The 17,129-nt window shown below is 39.5% G+C and overlaps 1 protein-coding gene across 1 annotated transcript in view; it reads right to left on the bottom strand.

Moving 5' to 3' along the window:
• Positions 1 to 557: 557 nt before the first annotated feature.
• The window catches only part of htr7c (5-hydroxytryptamine (serotonin) receptor 7c), a 54,450-nt gene continuing 37,878 nt past the window's right edge, over positions 558 to 17,129 (bottom strand). The window contains exons 2-3 of the mRNA XM_036599043.1: positions 2,383 to 2,721; positions 558 to 981 (exon numbers count right to left, since the gene is read on the bottom strand). Coding sequence (XP_036454936.1) covers positions 558 to 981; positions 2,383 to 2,721 — 763 coding nt within the window. The remainder of the gene's footprint in view (positions 982 to 2,382; positions 2,722 to 17,129) is intronic.

Raw genomic sequence — 17,129 nt, 5'->3', positions numbered from 1 at the left:
TGACGAAAAAGAAAACAAAAATTAATTTCACACTAAAACAGTTGGTCGTCCAAAACAGAGTTTTAGAAAAAGAAAATGAAACTTTAGGGTTCAAGTAAAAAATAAAAAAATAAAATTATAGTTACTAAAAGAAGGAAATTTACGGTCCAAAAAGGCTCATCCAAATCAGAACGGATAAAAACACCTGGGGTCCCGGAATGGCAGAATGGGTCGTCCAGTAAGACTTTCTTTAAAGCTCTTTTAGAATCCAAACATGGCTTTTCCAAATCAGAAGAAAATGGCTTGGAGCACAAAAACAGGTTTACACTCAAAATCAGATTCTAGACACAAAGAAAAAAGTGTCGAAAAATGACTTGTTCAAAACATTTCTGAAAAAAAAAAGAATTCTAAGGTCAAAAAATGGCTTTGTCCAAATCAGGTATCCAAAAAAAATTAAAAAAGGTAAAAATGAAAAGGTCACTAAGGGTCCAAAAATGGCTGGTCAGCTCAGAGCTGTCTGAAATAAAACAGAAGGCGGCTGTAAAGGTCCAAAACTGGACTCTGGACGTCCCTCGTTCCTAAACCTTCAGGGCCTCGTGCACGCCGACGGCGGAGAGGCGGCGGTTGATGTTGCGGTAGCGGCACCGCAGCAGGTCCCTGTAGGTGGAGCGAAGGTCCCGGTTGAAGAAGGCGTAAATGAAGGGGTTGACGAGCGAGTTAGCGTAGCCGAACCACAGCAGCATCCGCTCCAGCCAGATGGGGATGCAGCTGCACTCCACGCCGCAGATGAAGGGCCTGGCAGTGGACAGGATGAAGAAGGGCAGCCAGCAGATGGAGAAGACCCCCACGATCACGCCGAGGGTGGTGGCCGCCTTCTGCTCCCGCTTGAAGATGGACATGTTTTGGCGTTCGGGGCTGAGGAGCCGAGAAAGAGCCGCGCATTCCTCCGCCACTCCGGCGCCGTGGTGCTGAGGCTTCAGACCCTGCATCCTCACCGCCTCGCTAGGAAAAACGACAAAGGGACAACAGAGTCCACTGATCTTAACTCACAGCTCTTCGTCACACTTTCAATTTAGAAAAAATGTCATTATTCCCAGAGACAGTTACAGAATTCTAGCCTTGTATCTTCAGTCGTTTCTGAGATATTGAGGCTTTTTATATTAAAAAAAATAATGTTTGCAGTGGAAAAAGATAATTTTAACACATCACACATTATAACTTTTGAATGATATTAGATGCATGAAATGTTCAGGAATTATTCTTAGATTTAAGGTCTATTTAACTACCCGAAACGGAAGATCCAGAGATGCATGTTTTTGTTTTATTGCAAAATGCAGAGGAAATATATATATATATATGCTTTGGCTTTGGTGCAAATATGTCCCTCAAGATCTCCACACTATTTTTTAAAATTAGTTTAAAACTAAATTAAACAATTTCATTTTTGGTACATTTCCTCTTGAGCAAATTTGCTCTTTTTAATATTATATATTATTATATCTGACAGTGCAATATGCATCATGAATCTTAAACCTTTATTACTAAGACAAATATAATACAGTTACATATAATATAATGGGTTATATAGTAATATAAACCATTTTTACCAACATTTCAAAAATCTGAGGGCAAAATCCAGTAAATATTTTTATTTTCTGGAGCCACAAAATGTTTCATTTGTAATACGTAAACTCCCAGTTTCTTCTGCCATCACTCTGCAGTAGTCTTTAGATGGTGTGCAGTACCCTTTAGACAGTGTGTGGTAGCCTTTAGACAGTGTGTGGTAGCCTTTAGACAGTGTGCGCTAGCTTTTAGATGGCTGCAGTAGTTTTTAGATGGTGTGTGGTAGCCTTTAGACAGTGTGTGGTAGCCTTTAGACAGTGTGAGGTAGCCCTTAGACAGTGTGTGGTAGCTTTTAGATGGCTGCAGTAGTCTTTGGTTGGTGTGCGGTAGTACTTAGACAGTGTGTGGTAGCTTTTAGATGGCTGCAGTAGTCTTTGGTTGGTGTGCGGTAGTACTTAGACAGTGTGTGGTAGCTTTTAGATGGCTGCAGTAGTCTTGAAGCAGTGTGAGGCAGCCCTTAGATAGTGTGTGGTAGCTTTTAGACGGCTGCAGTAGTCTTTCTGTTGCCTTTGCTGGTCTAAACAGATTAGAACCTCTGACCCCTGAACTACACTGCCCTCTGGTGGAGGAAAGACTTCAGATAGTATGAGAATGTATTACATTAGAGAGAAGCTAAATTGTTAATTGAAAAAATTCTAATTTACTATTCAATATTTTAACTTTAATGAACATTCGAAACGTTTAATTTCTGACACACAATAAAAACATGCTTTGTTAACTTTAATTCTCCACCTTGACTTTTCCTATATTTGAATATGATTTACTTTAACCTAGTAATACTTTTTACAGTGGAGCTCGCTGGCAGGAGGGTCCAAGCTGCGAACGATGCTGGTGAAGCGGTGTTTGGCTCCGCTCTTGCGAGCAGCCTTGAAGATCTTGTAGTACATGAAGAGCATGACGAGCATGGGGATGTAGAAGGCCACGGCGGTGGAGTAGATGGTGTAGCTGAAGTCCTGGCTGATCAGACACACTCCCTCCGTGTTGATGTTCTTCGCCCAGCCGCAGAACGGAGGCAGCGTGATGGAGGCCGACACCAGCCACACCCCGAAGATCATCTTGGCCATCAGCTGCCCGTTCTGACGGGCAGGGTAGGTCAGCGGCCGCGTGATGCCGAGATACCTACAAAAAAAACAGCAGCTTGGTGAGAGATTTATTCACTGGGGGTCGGGGCTAAACTGCAGTGGAATTAATGGGCGGGGCTAAACTGCTGTAGGCTGAGTGGGCGGGGCTAAACTGCTGTAGGCTGAATAACTACAGAATTCAGATCATTCAGTCCACACTTACAGACTTTGTATCTTCTTTCTGTTCCTGTAGCTGATACTGAATTAGGAAAACAAGCTTTTATGTTTGCCGCTCCATCTGACTGAAATGAGCTTCAAACGGACTTAAAGCTTCAAGAACTTGTACTGTTGGCTTCCCTCAGGTCCACTCTACAGTTTATCTGTTTATCTGTAGTTTTAAATGTGAAAAACCAAAAACATCCCAGTTGGCTCCTCATGAAACTGCTTGAGAGAAAGCCAAGAGTAGGCAAAGCAGTAACAAGGCATAGACAGGCTACTGAAGAATGTAAGGTAGAAGATAGCATGGAGGTGTTTCTAATAAAGTGGCCAGATAGTGGAAGAACAAGGTGGGTGTTTCTAATAAAGTGGCCAGTGAGTGGAAGCACAAGGTGGGTGTTTCTAATAAAGTGGCCAGTGAGTGGAAGCACAAGACAGTGTTTCTAATAAAGTGGCCAGTTAGAGGAAGAACAAGGGGGATGTTTCTAATAAAGTGGCCAGTTTGTGGAAGCACAAGGTGGGTGTTTCTAATAAAGTGGCCAGTGAGTGGAAGCACAAGGTGTTTCTAATAAAGTGGCCAGTCAGTGTTTGGCAGCATTGGTAATATCTAATCACCATTAAAATGGGCAAAAGTTATGAATGAGTCTGTTTTTCTATACAGAAAATAATCATTAAAAAGGCTAAAAATAGAGTTAGCAGGTTTTCTCATGGCAGCAACAACAAACTGATGGCATATCCAGGACAGAGTGGTGATGGTGTCTGCTGGTGATGAATGACGTTAAAAGCTCTTTGCACAGCGAAACAGAAATGCCAGTGAGAGGCAGCTGGGTGAACGACGTGAGCGAGGATATGAAAGCGAGGTGCAGGTGGGCGAACTGGGACTGAGCGGCGTTTTCAACACATTATCTCAACAATAGAGGAAAACAACTGTGTCGGAGTTAAGATTCCAGGTTAGGACTCAGCAGAAGAGGGTACTACAGCTAGGTGTGAGATGACTAACAGCACTGCTGAAAATAGACGGACTCTGAGTGGGCTGTTCTTCACACAGTTGATCGACTACAATTTAAAAAAATAGCATTTCATTTGGAACAAATACCAGCTATATCTGCATAGAGCTTCCAAGAACGCCTTAACCCTTACAGGTTCAGAGATGAGACTGGCAATTAAATACATAATTAATCATATTCACATGTACTTTGCGTTTTGTATGGACAGTTATGAGTCTGCACTTCGTTGTATGTGTACATATATATAATGGCCAAAAGTATGGGGACACCTGACCATCACACTTATATGAGTTTGTTGGACGTCCCATTCTAAATCCAGGGGCATTAATATGGAGTTGGTCCCCTTTGCAGCTCTAACAGCTTCCACTCTTCTGGGAAGCTTCTACAAGATGTTGGAGAGTCTGTGGTAATTTTTGTCCGTTCATCCAGAAGAGCATTTGTGAGGTCAGACACTGATGTTGGACGAGAGGGCCTGGCTCACAATCTCCGTTGCAGTTCATCCCAAAGCTGTTCAGAGTGGTTGAGGTCAGAGCTCTGTGAGGGCCACTGGAGTTCCAGGAAAGGCTCTTCCCCAAACTGCTGACACAAAGCTGGAAGCAGATAACTGTGTAAAATGTCTTTGTGCTGCAGCATCAACATCACCCTTCACTGGAACTGAGAACCCAAACCCTGAAAAACAGCCCCGCCCATCATCCCTCCTCCACCAAACTTTACTGTTGGCTCTGCATTTCGATAGGTAAAGTTCTCCTGACATCCACCAAACCCAGATTCATCATCAGACTGACAGATAGAGAAGCTGATTCATCACTCCAGAGAACACGGTTCCACTGATCCAGAGTCCAGTGATGGTGCTTTACACCACTCCAGCCGACACTTGGCATTGGGCATAGTGAACTTAGGCCTGCGTGCAGCTGCTCAGAAATGGAAACCTATTTCATGAAGCTTCTGACGCTCAGTTCTTGTGCTGATGTTGCTTCTAGAGGCAGTTTGGAGCTCTGTAGTGATGATTCAACAGAGGATAGGTGCACTGTGTGCTTCAGCACTCAGGTCTACCACTTCGTGGCTGAGCTGCTTATGCTTCCATATCACAATAATAGCACTTACGGTTGTCTAGGGCAGATCTAGCCAGGCAAATTTCACCAATTGATTTGTGGCAGAGGCAGCATCCTATGACAGTGTAACAGCTTTAATGATGGGTGGAGGAAAGACGCTGGGGACAGGTGTGAAGACGGAGAGCTTTCTTTTTATTATTATTTATACACAACGCAAAACACTCAGCCTTTCAGCCCACAAAGTAAGACAAGACGCTCGCTGGGACTTCTCAGTCCTTTCTTTTCTTTTCTTTCTTTCTTTCTGGTTCAGCTCAGCTCAGCTCTCACGCCTTCATAGGTCTCCTTCTCTCTCTGGGCTCTGCCACCTACTGAAGGAAGAGATGGCTATAAGTAGGCTGGCAGAAATAAGGCACAGGTGAACAACGTCAGCTACTTAGCCCCTCTGTTTCAGCCAGACCGGCTTCTCCGTCCCACATTCAATGCTCGGCCACGCCCCCTTCTCCACAGACAGTTTAAAGCCACATTTAAAGTCACTGAGCTCTTCAGTGCCACCCATTGTTCCAGTGTGTGTCTATGGGGATTGCATGGGTATGCGCTTGATTTTGTACACCTGTTACTACTGGGTGTGGCTGAAACACCTGAACTCAATAATTAAGAGGGGTGTCCACATACTTTTGGCTATACAGTGTAAGTGTGGGCAAAGTTGGCAAATACAAAGGTGTTTATAAATGTTTATGTAGGTCAGTGTCAGTTGCTGTAACAAGACTACATGCACAACAGTAGCCAGTTTTCCATCCAGCTGTTAAGCGAATAACTGAAGCGTCATAAAAAATATGCAAATTAGACACAATTTCAATCAGAAACTCTCTGAAACCCTTCGGAGAAGTACAGGAAGAGTTTAGAGGGAAAACATTGATGTTGAGCAGCTTCTCGTCACTGTCGTGTTTAGTTTTATGGCTGTATTTCACAGCGCTGAGTGCGGAGAGAGAACACACTGGAAACGTCCATTAATCACCTGCAGCACCTTCTCTCTGTTTACCCTGTAATATCAGCGTGATGTGTTTCTCTTTGATAAGATAAAGACACGTTTTAATTTCTTCGTCAGTCGACTGGTTCCTGCTGCCTTCTGTCAGTGTTTCAGGACTACGACCACAAAAACAGAAACACCTGAGTTTATTCTATTTGCATTTCTATTATTTACTCAAGAAAATGTGTTTTCATTGTAATTTATTACATTTTTTTATTATCTGCAAAAATGTGTGTTATGCTTTTATGGAGATTTTGACAATTTTATTTGATAAACTGCAAAAAATTATGTCTTGGCAGGTGAAATTCTAATAAATCTGGTTAATATATCTAACATTTTTCATGTTGAGATTATTGTAAGCTTGTTAGAAGATTATATATTTCTATATATATTTCTGTTTTAAGTGATTCTATTAAGTCAGTTTATTCCACGACATTGGCAGATAATTTTGCTTGTAGTAAGAAATTTTGCTTAAAACAAGCCAAATTATCTGCTAACATAGTGAGATAATTTGACTTACTAAAAACACTTAACAAGTCCAAAATGTCCACAAATAAGTGAAATAATCTTAATATAAGCCTACAAGAACCTCAGTTTAAGAAATATTAGATATATCATCTAGATTTAGATTTAGTTTTTTCTTATTTGATTTGTCAGAATATGCATAAACATACATGCAGGGAAACTTACCGAGTAAATTTTACTTTCCACACAGTTTCTGTACGTGTTTCAATGAGAAATGATGAAACAATGAAAAAAGAGATGTTTCACATTGTGTATGTCATTGAGGAACAGATTTACAATGCTTTAAAGAGCAATTTTCCAAAATTCTCTGCATAATTAAACGGTTAAGATGTAAACAGAGCGGTTCAGAGCGGTTCAGAGTGGTTTGGTGTGAAACGCTCTGTTCTAGATAAACTTACTGAGTCAGAACTGTTCACAGTGGTGGTGATAGGAACCAGACGTCCACCTCTAAAAGCTCCCTCACAGAAAGTTCCTACAGTAAATGGTTATGAATTCACTGCCTGATGACTGAGACACTGTTTTATGATAGTTTAGAGAACTTAAACTCCATTCATGGTGGAGGGATACATGCAGGGCGCTGTGAGGCAAAATAGTCCCCAAAGAAAACTTATTATTCCAGATTTTCCACTATTTTCCATCATCAACATTCCATATAGACTCAGAAGACTCGTGTAGGTTCACTGGTGGTTCTGGATAGTAAATAAAATGTCTATATTTGTGTTGTAGTCATGGCGACCCCTGGTTCCCATCACCACCACTGTAAAGAAATCTGAACCATTTCACACCAAACCACTCTGAATCTCTCTGTTCAGATCTCAGCCACTCAGTTATTACTTAAGTCTTGATGTTGGTGAAATCGCTCTCTGCTGATTAAACCGTATAGAAAGAGACGGAATCCTATATAAATAAATATATATAAATCCTGCTTTTTTAAAGGCGAGTTATAGGCGCTTTTTTTTTGTGGTCCTGATGTTATGTTGTGCCATGTTGCCATGGCAACCAGCCCTGATGCTGATTGTAGGGGATATGGAACTCGATCTGTCTGCTGCAATCCTATTCTCTCTCTCTCTCTCTCTCTCTCTCTCTCTCTCTCTCTCTCTCTCTCTCTCTCTTTATTCTCTCACTTTTCTCTTTTCTCTCTTTCTCTCTCTCTCTCGCTCAGGCAGTTCACGCTACTCTTTCAGTGAAGTGCCTCTTATCCAGCACCCCCCCCCCACTCCCCCCCCCCGCCGTCTGCAGCATCTCTTTTGCACCAGTGTGTGCGACTGAAGAAGCTGTATTTATTTATTTTGTGTGTGTGTGGATGTGCTAATGCGTTTGTGTTTGTGAGAGACAGCGAGGCAGACTCAGAATTGAGTGAGAGAGAGCGTTTGTGTGGCTTGTCCTACTTTACAGCTAACCAGATTCATAAAGAGCTCGCAGTGAGAGAGAGTCCAGCTGCTTCTGCCCAGAGCTCCTCCAAACACAGCCTGAGATTAGCATGTTTTTAGAAAGTCACGCACAGATTTAGAATAAACTCGTTAATGAGGTCAATTTGTGACCATTTTACAGCCTCAGAATTGACTGTTTTTGTTACTGTGCCTTTAAAATTGATACATGCAAATAAGCTCATTCTGATTGGCAGCTCAGGCTGAAACACTCTTTATAATGTAAACTTAAACAGCTGTAGGCTGAATGGGTGGGGCTAAACTGCTGTAGGCTGAATGGGCGTGGCTAAAGTGCTGTAGTCTGAATGGGTGGGGCTGAACTGCTGTAGACTGAATGGGTGTGGCTAAAGTGCTGTAGTCTGAATGGGTGGGGCTAAACTGCTGTAGTCTGAATGGGCGTGGCTAAACTGCTGTAGTCTGAATGGGTGGGGCTAAACTGCTGTAGTCTGAATGGGCGTGGCTAAACTGCTGTAGCTGAATGGATGGAGCTAAACTGCTGTAGCTGAATGGGTGGGGCTAAACTGCTGTAGGCTGAATGGGTGGGGCTAATCTGCTGTAGCTGAATGAGTGGGGTTAAACTGCTGTAGGCTGAATGGGTGTGGCTAAACTGCTGTAGGCTGAATGGGCGGGGCTAAACCGCTGTAGAGTGAATGGGTGTGGCTAAAGTGCTGTAGACTGAATGGGTGGAGCTAAACTACCGTAAGATTTCTTATGTTCTTCAGATCTTCTCTTGGTCTAAAAGCGTGATTGGTTGACTCCTAATTATGTTGGTAGTTAATCTATGGTGTAAGGCCTTCAGTTCAGCTCCTGAAGCCCTCACCAATGGGAGAGCTCGCTTGGCTGTGTCTACTGAGGTGCTATGGAGAGAACAATCCTGATTGGATAATTTTCTGTTGGGCATTTTAAAGTTTGAACCTTTTTATTTCCAACCAAGACGTAAGAGTGAAATAAAGTATTATTACAATACAGAGTTTAAATACGTGATTCAATAAAAATGAACTACAAAGACGTTTTACAGACTCAGTATCAAAGTAAAGGCCCAGGCGTGGCTTTGATGCTCTCTCCACAGAAACTGTAGCGTAATCATTTTCCTAACACTGTGGATCAGCGGCGGGAGAGTGACTGTTTTTGACTGTAATAACTGGAAAGTGGTTATGATCTACATATTTTCTCTCGCTATCGTGTATCGTGGTTTGCCATTTTGTGAATCACCCGGCAATTCTCTTGTCGTCCTCGCTCTCGAGGCAGTGCAGAGTGCGGTTATGAAGCGTGAGTGTTTTCCTAAAGCACACGTTTCCTCATGCATGGAAAAATCCCTCTGAGCCTCTTTCCTGCCTCTCAGCCGTCCAGCCCACCGCAGCTGAACATTTGCTGAGTGAAACGCTTTGAATAAGAATTTTAGCGTTTAGTTTGTATACAGATACACAGTGGGGTGAAATAACCTTGGTCTCGGGGCAACGATACGAGTATCCAAGCTTCGCCCACAGATACGTTCTTTTGTAGCTACTGCTGTGAGGTTGGACGAGCTTTACGAAACTCTGGTAGAAAGGCTTAAAAAGATGCTTCAAATCAAAAAAGGCGCAGCTCCAAAAGTCAGTATGTACATTTACACAGTCGACCTAATATTAAATAACACTTTTCCCTGATTCTCTGATTTGTCTTTATTTATCCTGTTTCATAGTCGCTCTGCATCTGTAAAACAGCTCGTCACAAACCAATTTTCAACATTTGAGAAAACATTTTAATAAAAACAGTATTTTAAAGACGTTTAACTGAGGAATTTGTATAAAACAGATTCATGTTTACTTTTTATATCATTAACGTTATACTATATTTAAAAATATGTATTTTATTTAAAAAATTGTGGTCACTGGTGTTTTCCGGACTCTTATTTTACATTTTATCACAGTATTTTCAGCTCTATTAAACTGCTTCTTTGGGTCGAGGCTCAGAGAGGAAGCAGCTCAAGGCCTGAGAAGGCGAGTCAGACTCGCTCACTATATTCATTAATTTATTAATAATGTTGTTTATCAGGCAGCTCATAACTTCTGTGTGTCAGTGGTGTTGTGTGCTTTAAGTGCTGGGTAATTAAAATAATGCCAAATATCATTTTTATTACTGATTTTAAACACACAAGCTCACCCGACCACCAACGAGTCAGCCAGTTTATAGAATCCTCAGTTTTAACCAGAATGAACTGGAGACACCGTTACTGGAGTTACACCATATTCATACAACACCAGTGACTGTAAACTATGTTTGGAAATTAGCTCTCCTTTCTGCATGTATGATAATAGGAGATGTTAATGGACATATTAAGATTATTTAGTTTTGGGATGAAAAAGTGATTTTTAAAAAAAAATATATCCAACTGAATTCCCACTCTAAATGAGAATGACCCAGGAGTCATTCCATAACTGAGTCAGTTATTCATTCAGCTATGAGACTGTAGAACAGACTCAGTTTATATCACAATACCTACATTTAGAGTCAGTTATTCATTCAGCCTAATGAGAAACTGTAGAACAGACTCAGTTTATATCACAATACCTACATTTAGAGTCAGTTATTCATTCAGCCTAATGAGAAACTGTAGAACAGACTCAGTTTATATCACAATACCTACATTTAGAGTCAGTTATTCATTCAGCCTAATGAGAAACTGTAGAACAGACTCAGTTTATATCACAATACCTACATTTAGAGTCGGTTATTCATTCAGCCTAATGAGAAACTGTAGAACAGACTCAGTTTATATCACAATACCTACATTTAGAGTCAGTTATTCATTCAGCCTAATGAGAAACTGTAGAACAGACTCAGTTTATATCACAATACCTACATTTAGAGTCGGTTATTCATTCAGCCTAATGAGAAACTGTAGAACAGACTCAGTTTATATCATTTAGAGTCAGTAAGTCGCTCAGAGTGAGGGCTAATAAACTAGACAGATGAGCTACAGTTTAACTGTAAACCTACAGTGTGCACCTATATCGTTTCTAATAAAGTGGCCACCCAGTGTATGTATATTAATATAAGCAGTATCTGATATTGAAGCGTGGGGGTCATTTGTGTCCCTAGAGGAAGAAACAGCTCTGAAAATAGATAAACAGCTCAAGTACATGAGAGATTTCTGATACAGTGACGGAACTGAAATGACCAAAATTATTTTTGTCCAAGGAAGCTGCCCGAAGAGGTCTCTCTCTCTCTCTCTCTCTCTCCTTCCCCCCTTCTCTCTCTCCCTCCCCTTCCCCCTGTCTCTCTGTCTGTCTCTCTCTCTCTCTCCTTCCCCCTCTCTCTCTTTCCCTGCCTCCCTCTCTCTCTCTTTCTCTGCCTCCCTCTCTCTCTCTCTCTCTTTCTCTGCCTCCCTCTCTCTCTCTCTCTCTTTCTCTGCCTCCCTCTCTCTCTCTCTCTCTCTCTCTCTCCTTCCCCCTCTCTCTCTACTCTCTCTCTCTCTCTCTCTCTCTCTCTCTCTCCCCCCCCATGTTTACTCTGTGTATATACAGACTGTAGAGCTCTAATGGAGAGTGAAGTAAACTCTATTTTTGTCGGTGTAAAACGTTTTCTGTGCTATAAAATCTCCGTCCGTTGTTCTTCATGAGTCCAGGGGGAAACACACTGAAGTGCACTGGATGTTAAACATTTACACGCATCTGTCTTTATTTTGAAATGTCGCTGTTCCTGTTTAATAGGCCATTTTCACGAGAAACAGAAGTGTGTAAACGCTGGGTAAAACAATTTCGGACGGTTCCTGACCTCAGAAAGGTGTGTCACTTTATCAGAGTTGCCATGACTAAAATTCGAGGACGTGTCCAGAACTGTTGGAGAACCAAACACACAACAATGTGGGAGTCCAGACTAAATAAAGGACATAAACGATTCATGGAAAAAAAACCCTTTACAGCTATCAGAGCACAGTAACGTCAGCTACGTCTACAGAGAGATGAATCAGTGGAGGTGAAAATAACTATAACCAAAACGCCAGATTAGCCATGTTAGCTGGAGATGCTGAAACAGTTCACTAACAATAAACTAAAAGCTAAAGCGGCAAAAAATCTAAACACACATGCCAGCAGGGGGCGCTCCGGGTCATCAGGGCCACTGTAGACATTTTATTTGCATTTATAAGCAGCCAGTTCATTTCCTGATATGTTTAATCTGCATCGAGAAACTGTCAAAGACTAAGAAGTTGCAAAGCTGAGGTCAGCTTCTTGTTTGAATTTTCCCGTTCCACCTTAAATGGTGCAGCAGTTACATTCTGGGGGCTCAGGCACCATTTAAGGTGGAACCACCGGCTCCAGTGAACGATCATCTTCTCCCGCCGAGCTCTCACTCTCTCAGATACCGACAGCTTTAGAGGAGGAAATGAAAACTGTTCCTCTGAAAGCGGCTGAAGCAGCAACTTTACAGCACCAACTGCACATTAACGTCAGTCAGCAGCGCTGAAACACAGACACAGAGGGTCTTTAACTCCGTATGACAGTTTATTCCTTTATTAACTGCTCAAACTCATTTCTCCTCTGATCATCATCAGCTGACAAACCCCTGAAACTGGGATGAGTGAAATATGACTGGCGTTTATGAAGCAAACAGCCCAAAACTTTACTAAACTCAACCTGGTTCTGTGTAAACACGTTTCCTAGAACTAGATTGATCAATTAGATTTCATAGTTTATATGACAAAAATATACGAATGTGAATAACTGCAAATAGCTGTGATTAACAAAACAATATGGTTATTTGTGAATAAAAAGAATGTTATTAAATATTAAATGTTATTAAATACATGAAACAATGTGATTAACATGATTAACTTAACAAAACAGTGCAGTAAATTGTGAATAACTGCACAGATTAATGTGATTAATGGAGATAAAACAAAATATTGTGATTTATTGTGATTACACACTGTGTTTTAATAAAATACTCCGCAGTGATCTGCTGCAGACCTGGTGTTTTAGTGTGTTTTAGTGATTTCTCTCCGATTCACGTCGTGCCTAACACCCCTTAACTGTGGGGAAATCACAAAATCATCATGATGTAAAGGCGTTAATGTGATTAGTATCTAATCAGTTGCTTTAAAGAAGCTCTAAGGAGATCTGTAAAACTCAACTCTCTCTCTATCGCTCTCTCTCTCCCTCTCTCTCTCTCTCTCGCTCTCTCTCTCTCTTGCTCTCTCTCTCTCTCTCTCTCTCTCTCTCTCTCTCTCTCTCTCTCTCTCTCTCTCTCTCTCTCTCATTACTGATGGCTCACTGCAGTCTCTCTTTATTTGTTTATCTGTCCTGTAGGCAGTTTTCTCTGATCAATATCTATCTATCCCTTCGAAGCTCCATCTTTCCTCTGTGCCGTCCATCTGCTTCTCTTCTCAGTTCGCCTGTCAATTACTTCTCCATCGTTCTCCTCATCAGAGTCAGAATCAGAATCCAGCTTTATTGGCCAGGTTTGCTGACACATACAAGGAATTTGGTTTTGGTTACAGGAGCTCACAGTGCACAATATCAGACAGACATTTACATGTAGTGAATAAAATAAATATAAAATAGAATAAAATACAAAAAAAAAAATAAAACATGCATTCCTACCATCACTCGCTCACACACACACACACACACACACACACACTCTCACACACACACACACACACACACACACACACACACACACACACAGTCATACCTGTAACTCTTTTTTAAGTAATAGTTATAAGTAAAATTTAATTCATTAACTAAATGAAATGGTGAATAATCGTGATTACACAGTGTGATTATTAGAGTTAACGTCATAAAATAGGGTGATTAATCGTGATTCACTACAACAATGTTAGATTTGTGATTAACCTTTCAAAGTAATGTAGTTGTTCAAGATCAACTCAAGACAGTGAGATTAACCCAATTAATCCACAAAATAACGTGATTATTATGATTAACTGACTGGTGGAATTTTTTCACTGAATGTTCACTTTAAACATCTTTTTAAGCTTTGATGACTTACTGCCCACCACCACTGCAGGTAAGGGGTAAAAGAGGGAAAGTGTAGAAAAGACGAATTCACCTTAAACGAGTCGCGTTTCACTCTCGCGTTAACAGACCCTGCGTCATCCGAAACACCTCGAGGGTCCTGAAGTCTGACCTCCTCCAACGTTCGGCCTTTCCACCATCCCCCCATCTCTCTCCCTCTCTCTCTCTCTATAGCTCTGTCTGTCTCTCTCTCTGACATCACGGCTCTTTCAGTCCACTGAGTTTGTCCGATTATAAGTCCAGTCTGACATAAAAATACATCAATAACAGTCAAAGTGAAAATCACTGCCGGCCCTGCGGGGCTGCAGAGACCCTCACCAGCAGAAAACCCATTTAAGCGTACTTTTCAAACATGTGTTTAATATGAGAAGTACACACTTTTAATGTTTACACTTTCAACATATTAAGAGTTTTTATTTTCAGAACATGTAACAACTTAAGTTTATTTTAATCGTAATTACGCCATGACTGAGTATATATTAAATGCATTGAGTGATTTTGAATGCCTTTTTAAGAGGCTTTAAGTATTTAATTTGTAAACGTAACTCATTACACTTGGAGTATATCTTAAATAGACTACTGGATGTACTTACTGAGCTCTACTGCAACTAAAATGCGTTTAAATCCATATTTAATATTACTAAGTACACAAAGACATCAGCAAATAAAGCAATTAAGTGTACTTTTATAAAACATAAGTATACACCTTAATATATTATTAGCAATAACTAAACATGACATATATATACTTAAGTCATATTTAAGTAATGTTGGTCAACATCTTCTGTCCCTATAAACTCCGCTCTTAAATATAAACCCTTGTCTGCACTGATAACCATATTCAACCAAAATGTAGCGTAAATTCATCTAAAACATGTTAAGTTATTCCTTTAAAATATTCTTCTACATAAAGCAAACGTTGATGACGAGCATAATTTAAAACGTTACTTTAAAAATCTGTTTAGTAAAGTTTAGTATTCTCTATTTACTTCGATACTGTTGATGAACTTAAGTGAGCTTCTTTTTGCAAAAGGAGGAGAAATAATCTGCATTAAAACCAGGCAGTAGTTCAGACTCACCTGAGTTATCATGTTTCAAATCTCTAAAGACATTTTAATCTGAAGATTTTGAAATGATTCTTCCGCATTTTTCAATCTGATCTCTGTTTGCTGAGCCTGCAGTGTACGGTCAGTTTCCCTGGACAAGAATTTAAATCATTTCAGAAACATACTTAAAATAGAAAAGTGCTGAATCAGCTGCTTGTATTATAAGTGTTTTAAATTACATTTCTTTAAATGCTTGAAATTTTGTCTCTTATACACGTAATAAAAGGCTGAAGTTTCTCCATTTTTGTCATTTTTCAGTTTTGACGTAAAGTGAAAATGCCTGTTGCTCTTTACATTGTATGTAAATTTAATGATGAATGGACAAAAGAATTGTTTCAGAATGACTTGGAGAAAAGTCTGGTTCCATTGACTTACATTAAAGGTACATTAGGTTTTTCCTTTTCCTGTAAATTTGTCACTTTGAAGATACAAAGTTTTGCTCCGACAGCAGCGACATGCATTTATTACACAAACAAGTTGTTTATATAGGTAGGTAGTGAAGTGGTGTGCTGGTCATTCCTCACCTGTCTGGTCACATCATGGATCCATTTTTAAAAATCGAGCACAAATATTTATTTAATTTGTGCAACTATGCAACAGTTCAAATCTGTGTTCCAAATCGTTCTTTAGTCATTCATTTTTAAATTTCTCTCACGAGGCTCTAAATCACATCTGGAATATGTTCTGTTTCAATATTTAACAGCTTATAGAGTCACTGAGCTGAAATATGAACTGGGTTAAAAAAGCAGCACTAAGAACAAAATTTCACATTAAATCAACTGTTTTCAGCCTCAGAACAGGTTCGTTTAATCAAGGATGGACTCTTTCAGATGGTGAAATATTTCATCTTTAAATGTTTCTGAACTTTCAGTCAGTTTTTTAAAAATTGTTGATGCTAAATTTAGATTTGTAGTTCTTCTATGTTTCTGCCAAACCTATGAATTATTATTGTTCATACAGCTTTCACAGCGTGAGCCCAAAATCCATTTTATAGCATTTTCTCAAAAAGAATTACATTTATTTCAAACTTCTACTGAATAAGAATACGAAAATGTCTGATTGCAGAATAAAACAGTATAAATAGTCAAACTGTAAATATAGAAATAAAATAACCTTCATAAAGCTCCAGAAAGTCTGTATCCTTTTTTAGAGAGAAACATTCTTCTGTGTCTTGTTGCTGGAGGAACGATTACAGACTAAATCTCCTGCAGCATTTTTAAACATTATAAAGACATAAATGTTCTAATTTCATAAAGAAGTCTAAAGAGCTTTTTGAAACAATTTAGGGTCAAACATTTTGCTGGTTTATAGTGCTATAAAATGTTATAGATTCAAATATTGCATGCAGAAATAAATAAATGAATATAAATATTTGATAGGAATACTACATAAAACCTAAATTTTGAAAAATATGGCAAATTTTTGAAAACTGAATTTGATTACATTCCAAAGATAAAACATTATACAATCTAATATAGAACCTACATAAACCCATAACCTGTCAAGTGAATATATTAACATGAAACTAGTTTGTTTACAGTGAAATGTTATTTTTGTCATATTTAATTAATATTTCAGCTCAGTTCAGTCACTCTGTAAACAGCTACTCAATATAAACTCAACATTTAGGATACATTTAAAAACCTGATGGAGAAACTTTGAAAACGCATAACTTAAATATTAATTAGAGTACAGGTTTGAAATTTTGCACGGTTGCACAAATAAAATTGAGGATTTTATTTGATTTTTTTTATGACATGACCAGACAGACCCCAGTTGATTTGCCAGATTATGACCCCACAGTGGAACTGATGCCTGTGTATGAATTTATTTCCAAAACAAACATTTTAAAAATCTACATGCACTGTAAAAAGTGGCTGGTCAGATCTACCTGTCATAACGAGCAACTGAAGTAGTTTTATTCTACTTTAAAAATTACATTGAATTGTTCATTCAAAGTATTTATTTAGGTAGAATAAAACTAGTTAATCTACTTTTTAACACTAATTTCTTTAGGTAGATCTGGCGAGACTTTTACAGTGTATATGAAAGAACCTAAAATAGAAGATGGTTTGGATTTGTTTGTTTT

Source organism: Colossoma macropomum, unplaced genomic scaffold, assembly GCF_904425465.1.
Source record: "Colossoma macropomum unplaced genomic scaffold, Colossoma_macropomum, whole genome shotgun sequence".
Lineage (NCBI taxonomy): Eukaryota > Metazoa > Chordata > Actinopteri > Characiformes > Serrasalmidae > Colossoma > Colossoma macropomum.
This window is presented reverse-complemented; position numbering and strand designations above follow the sequence as displayed.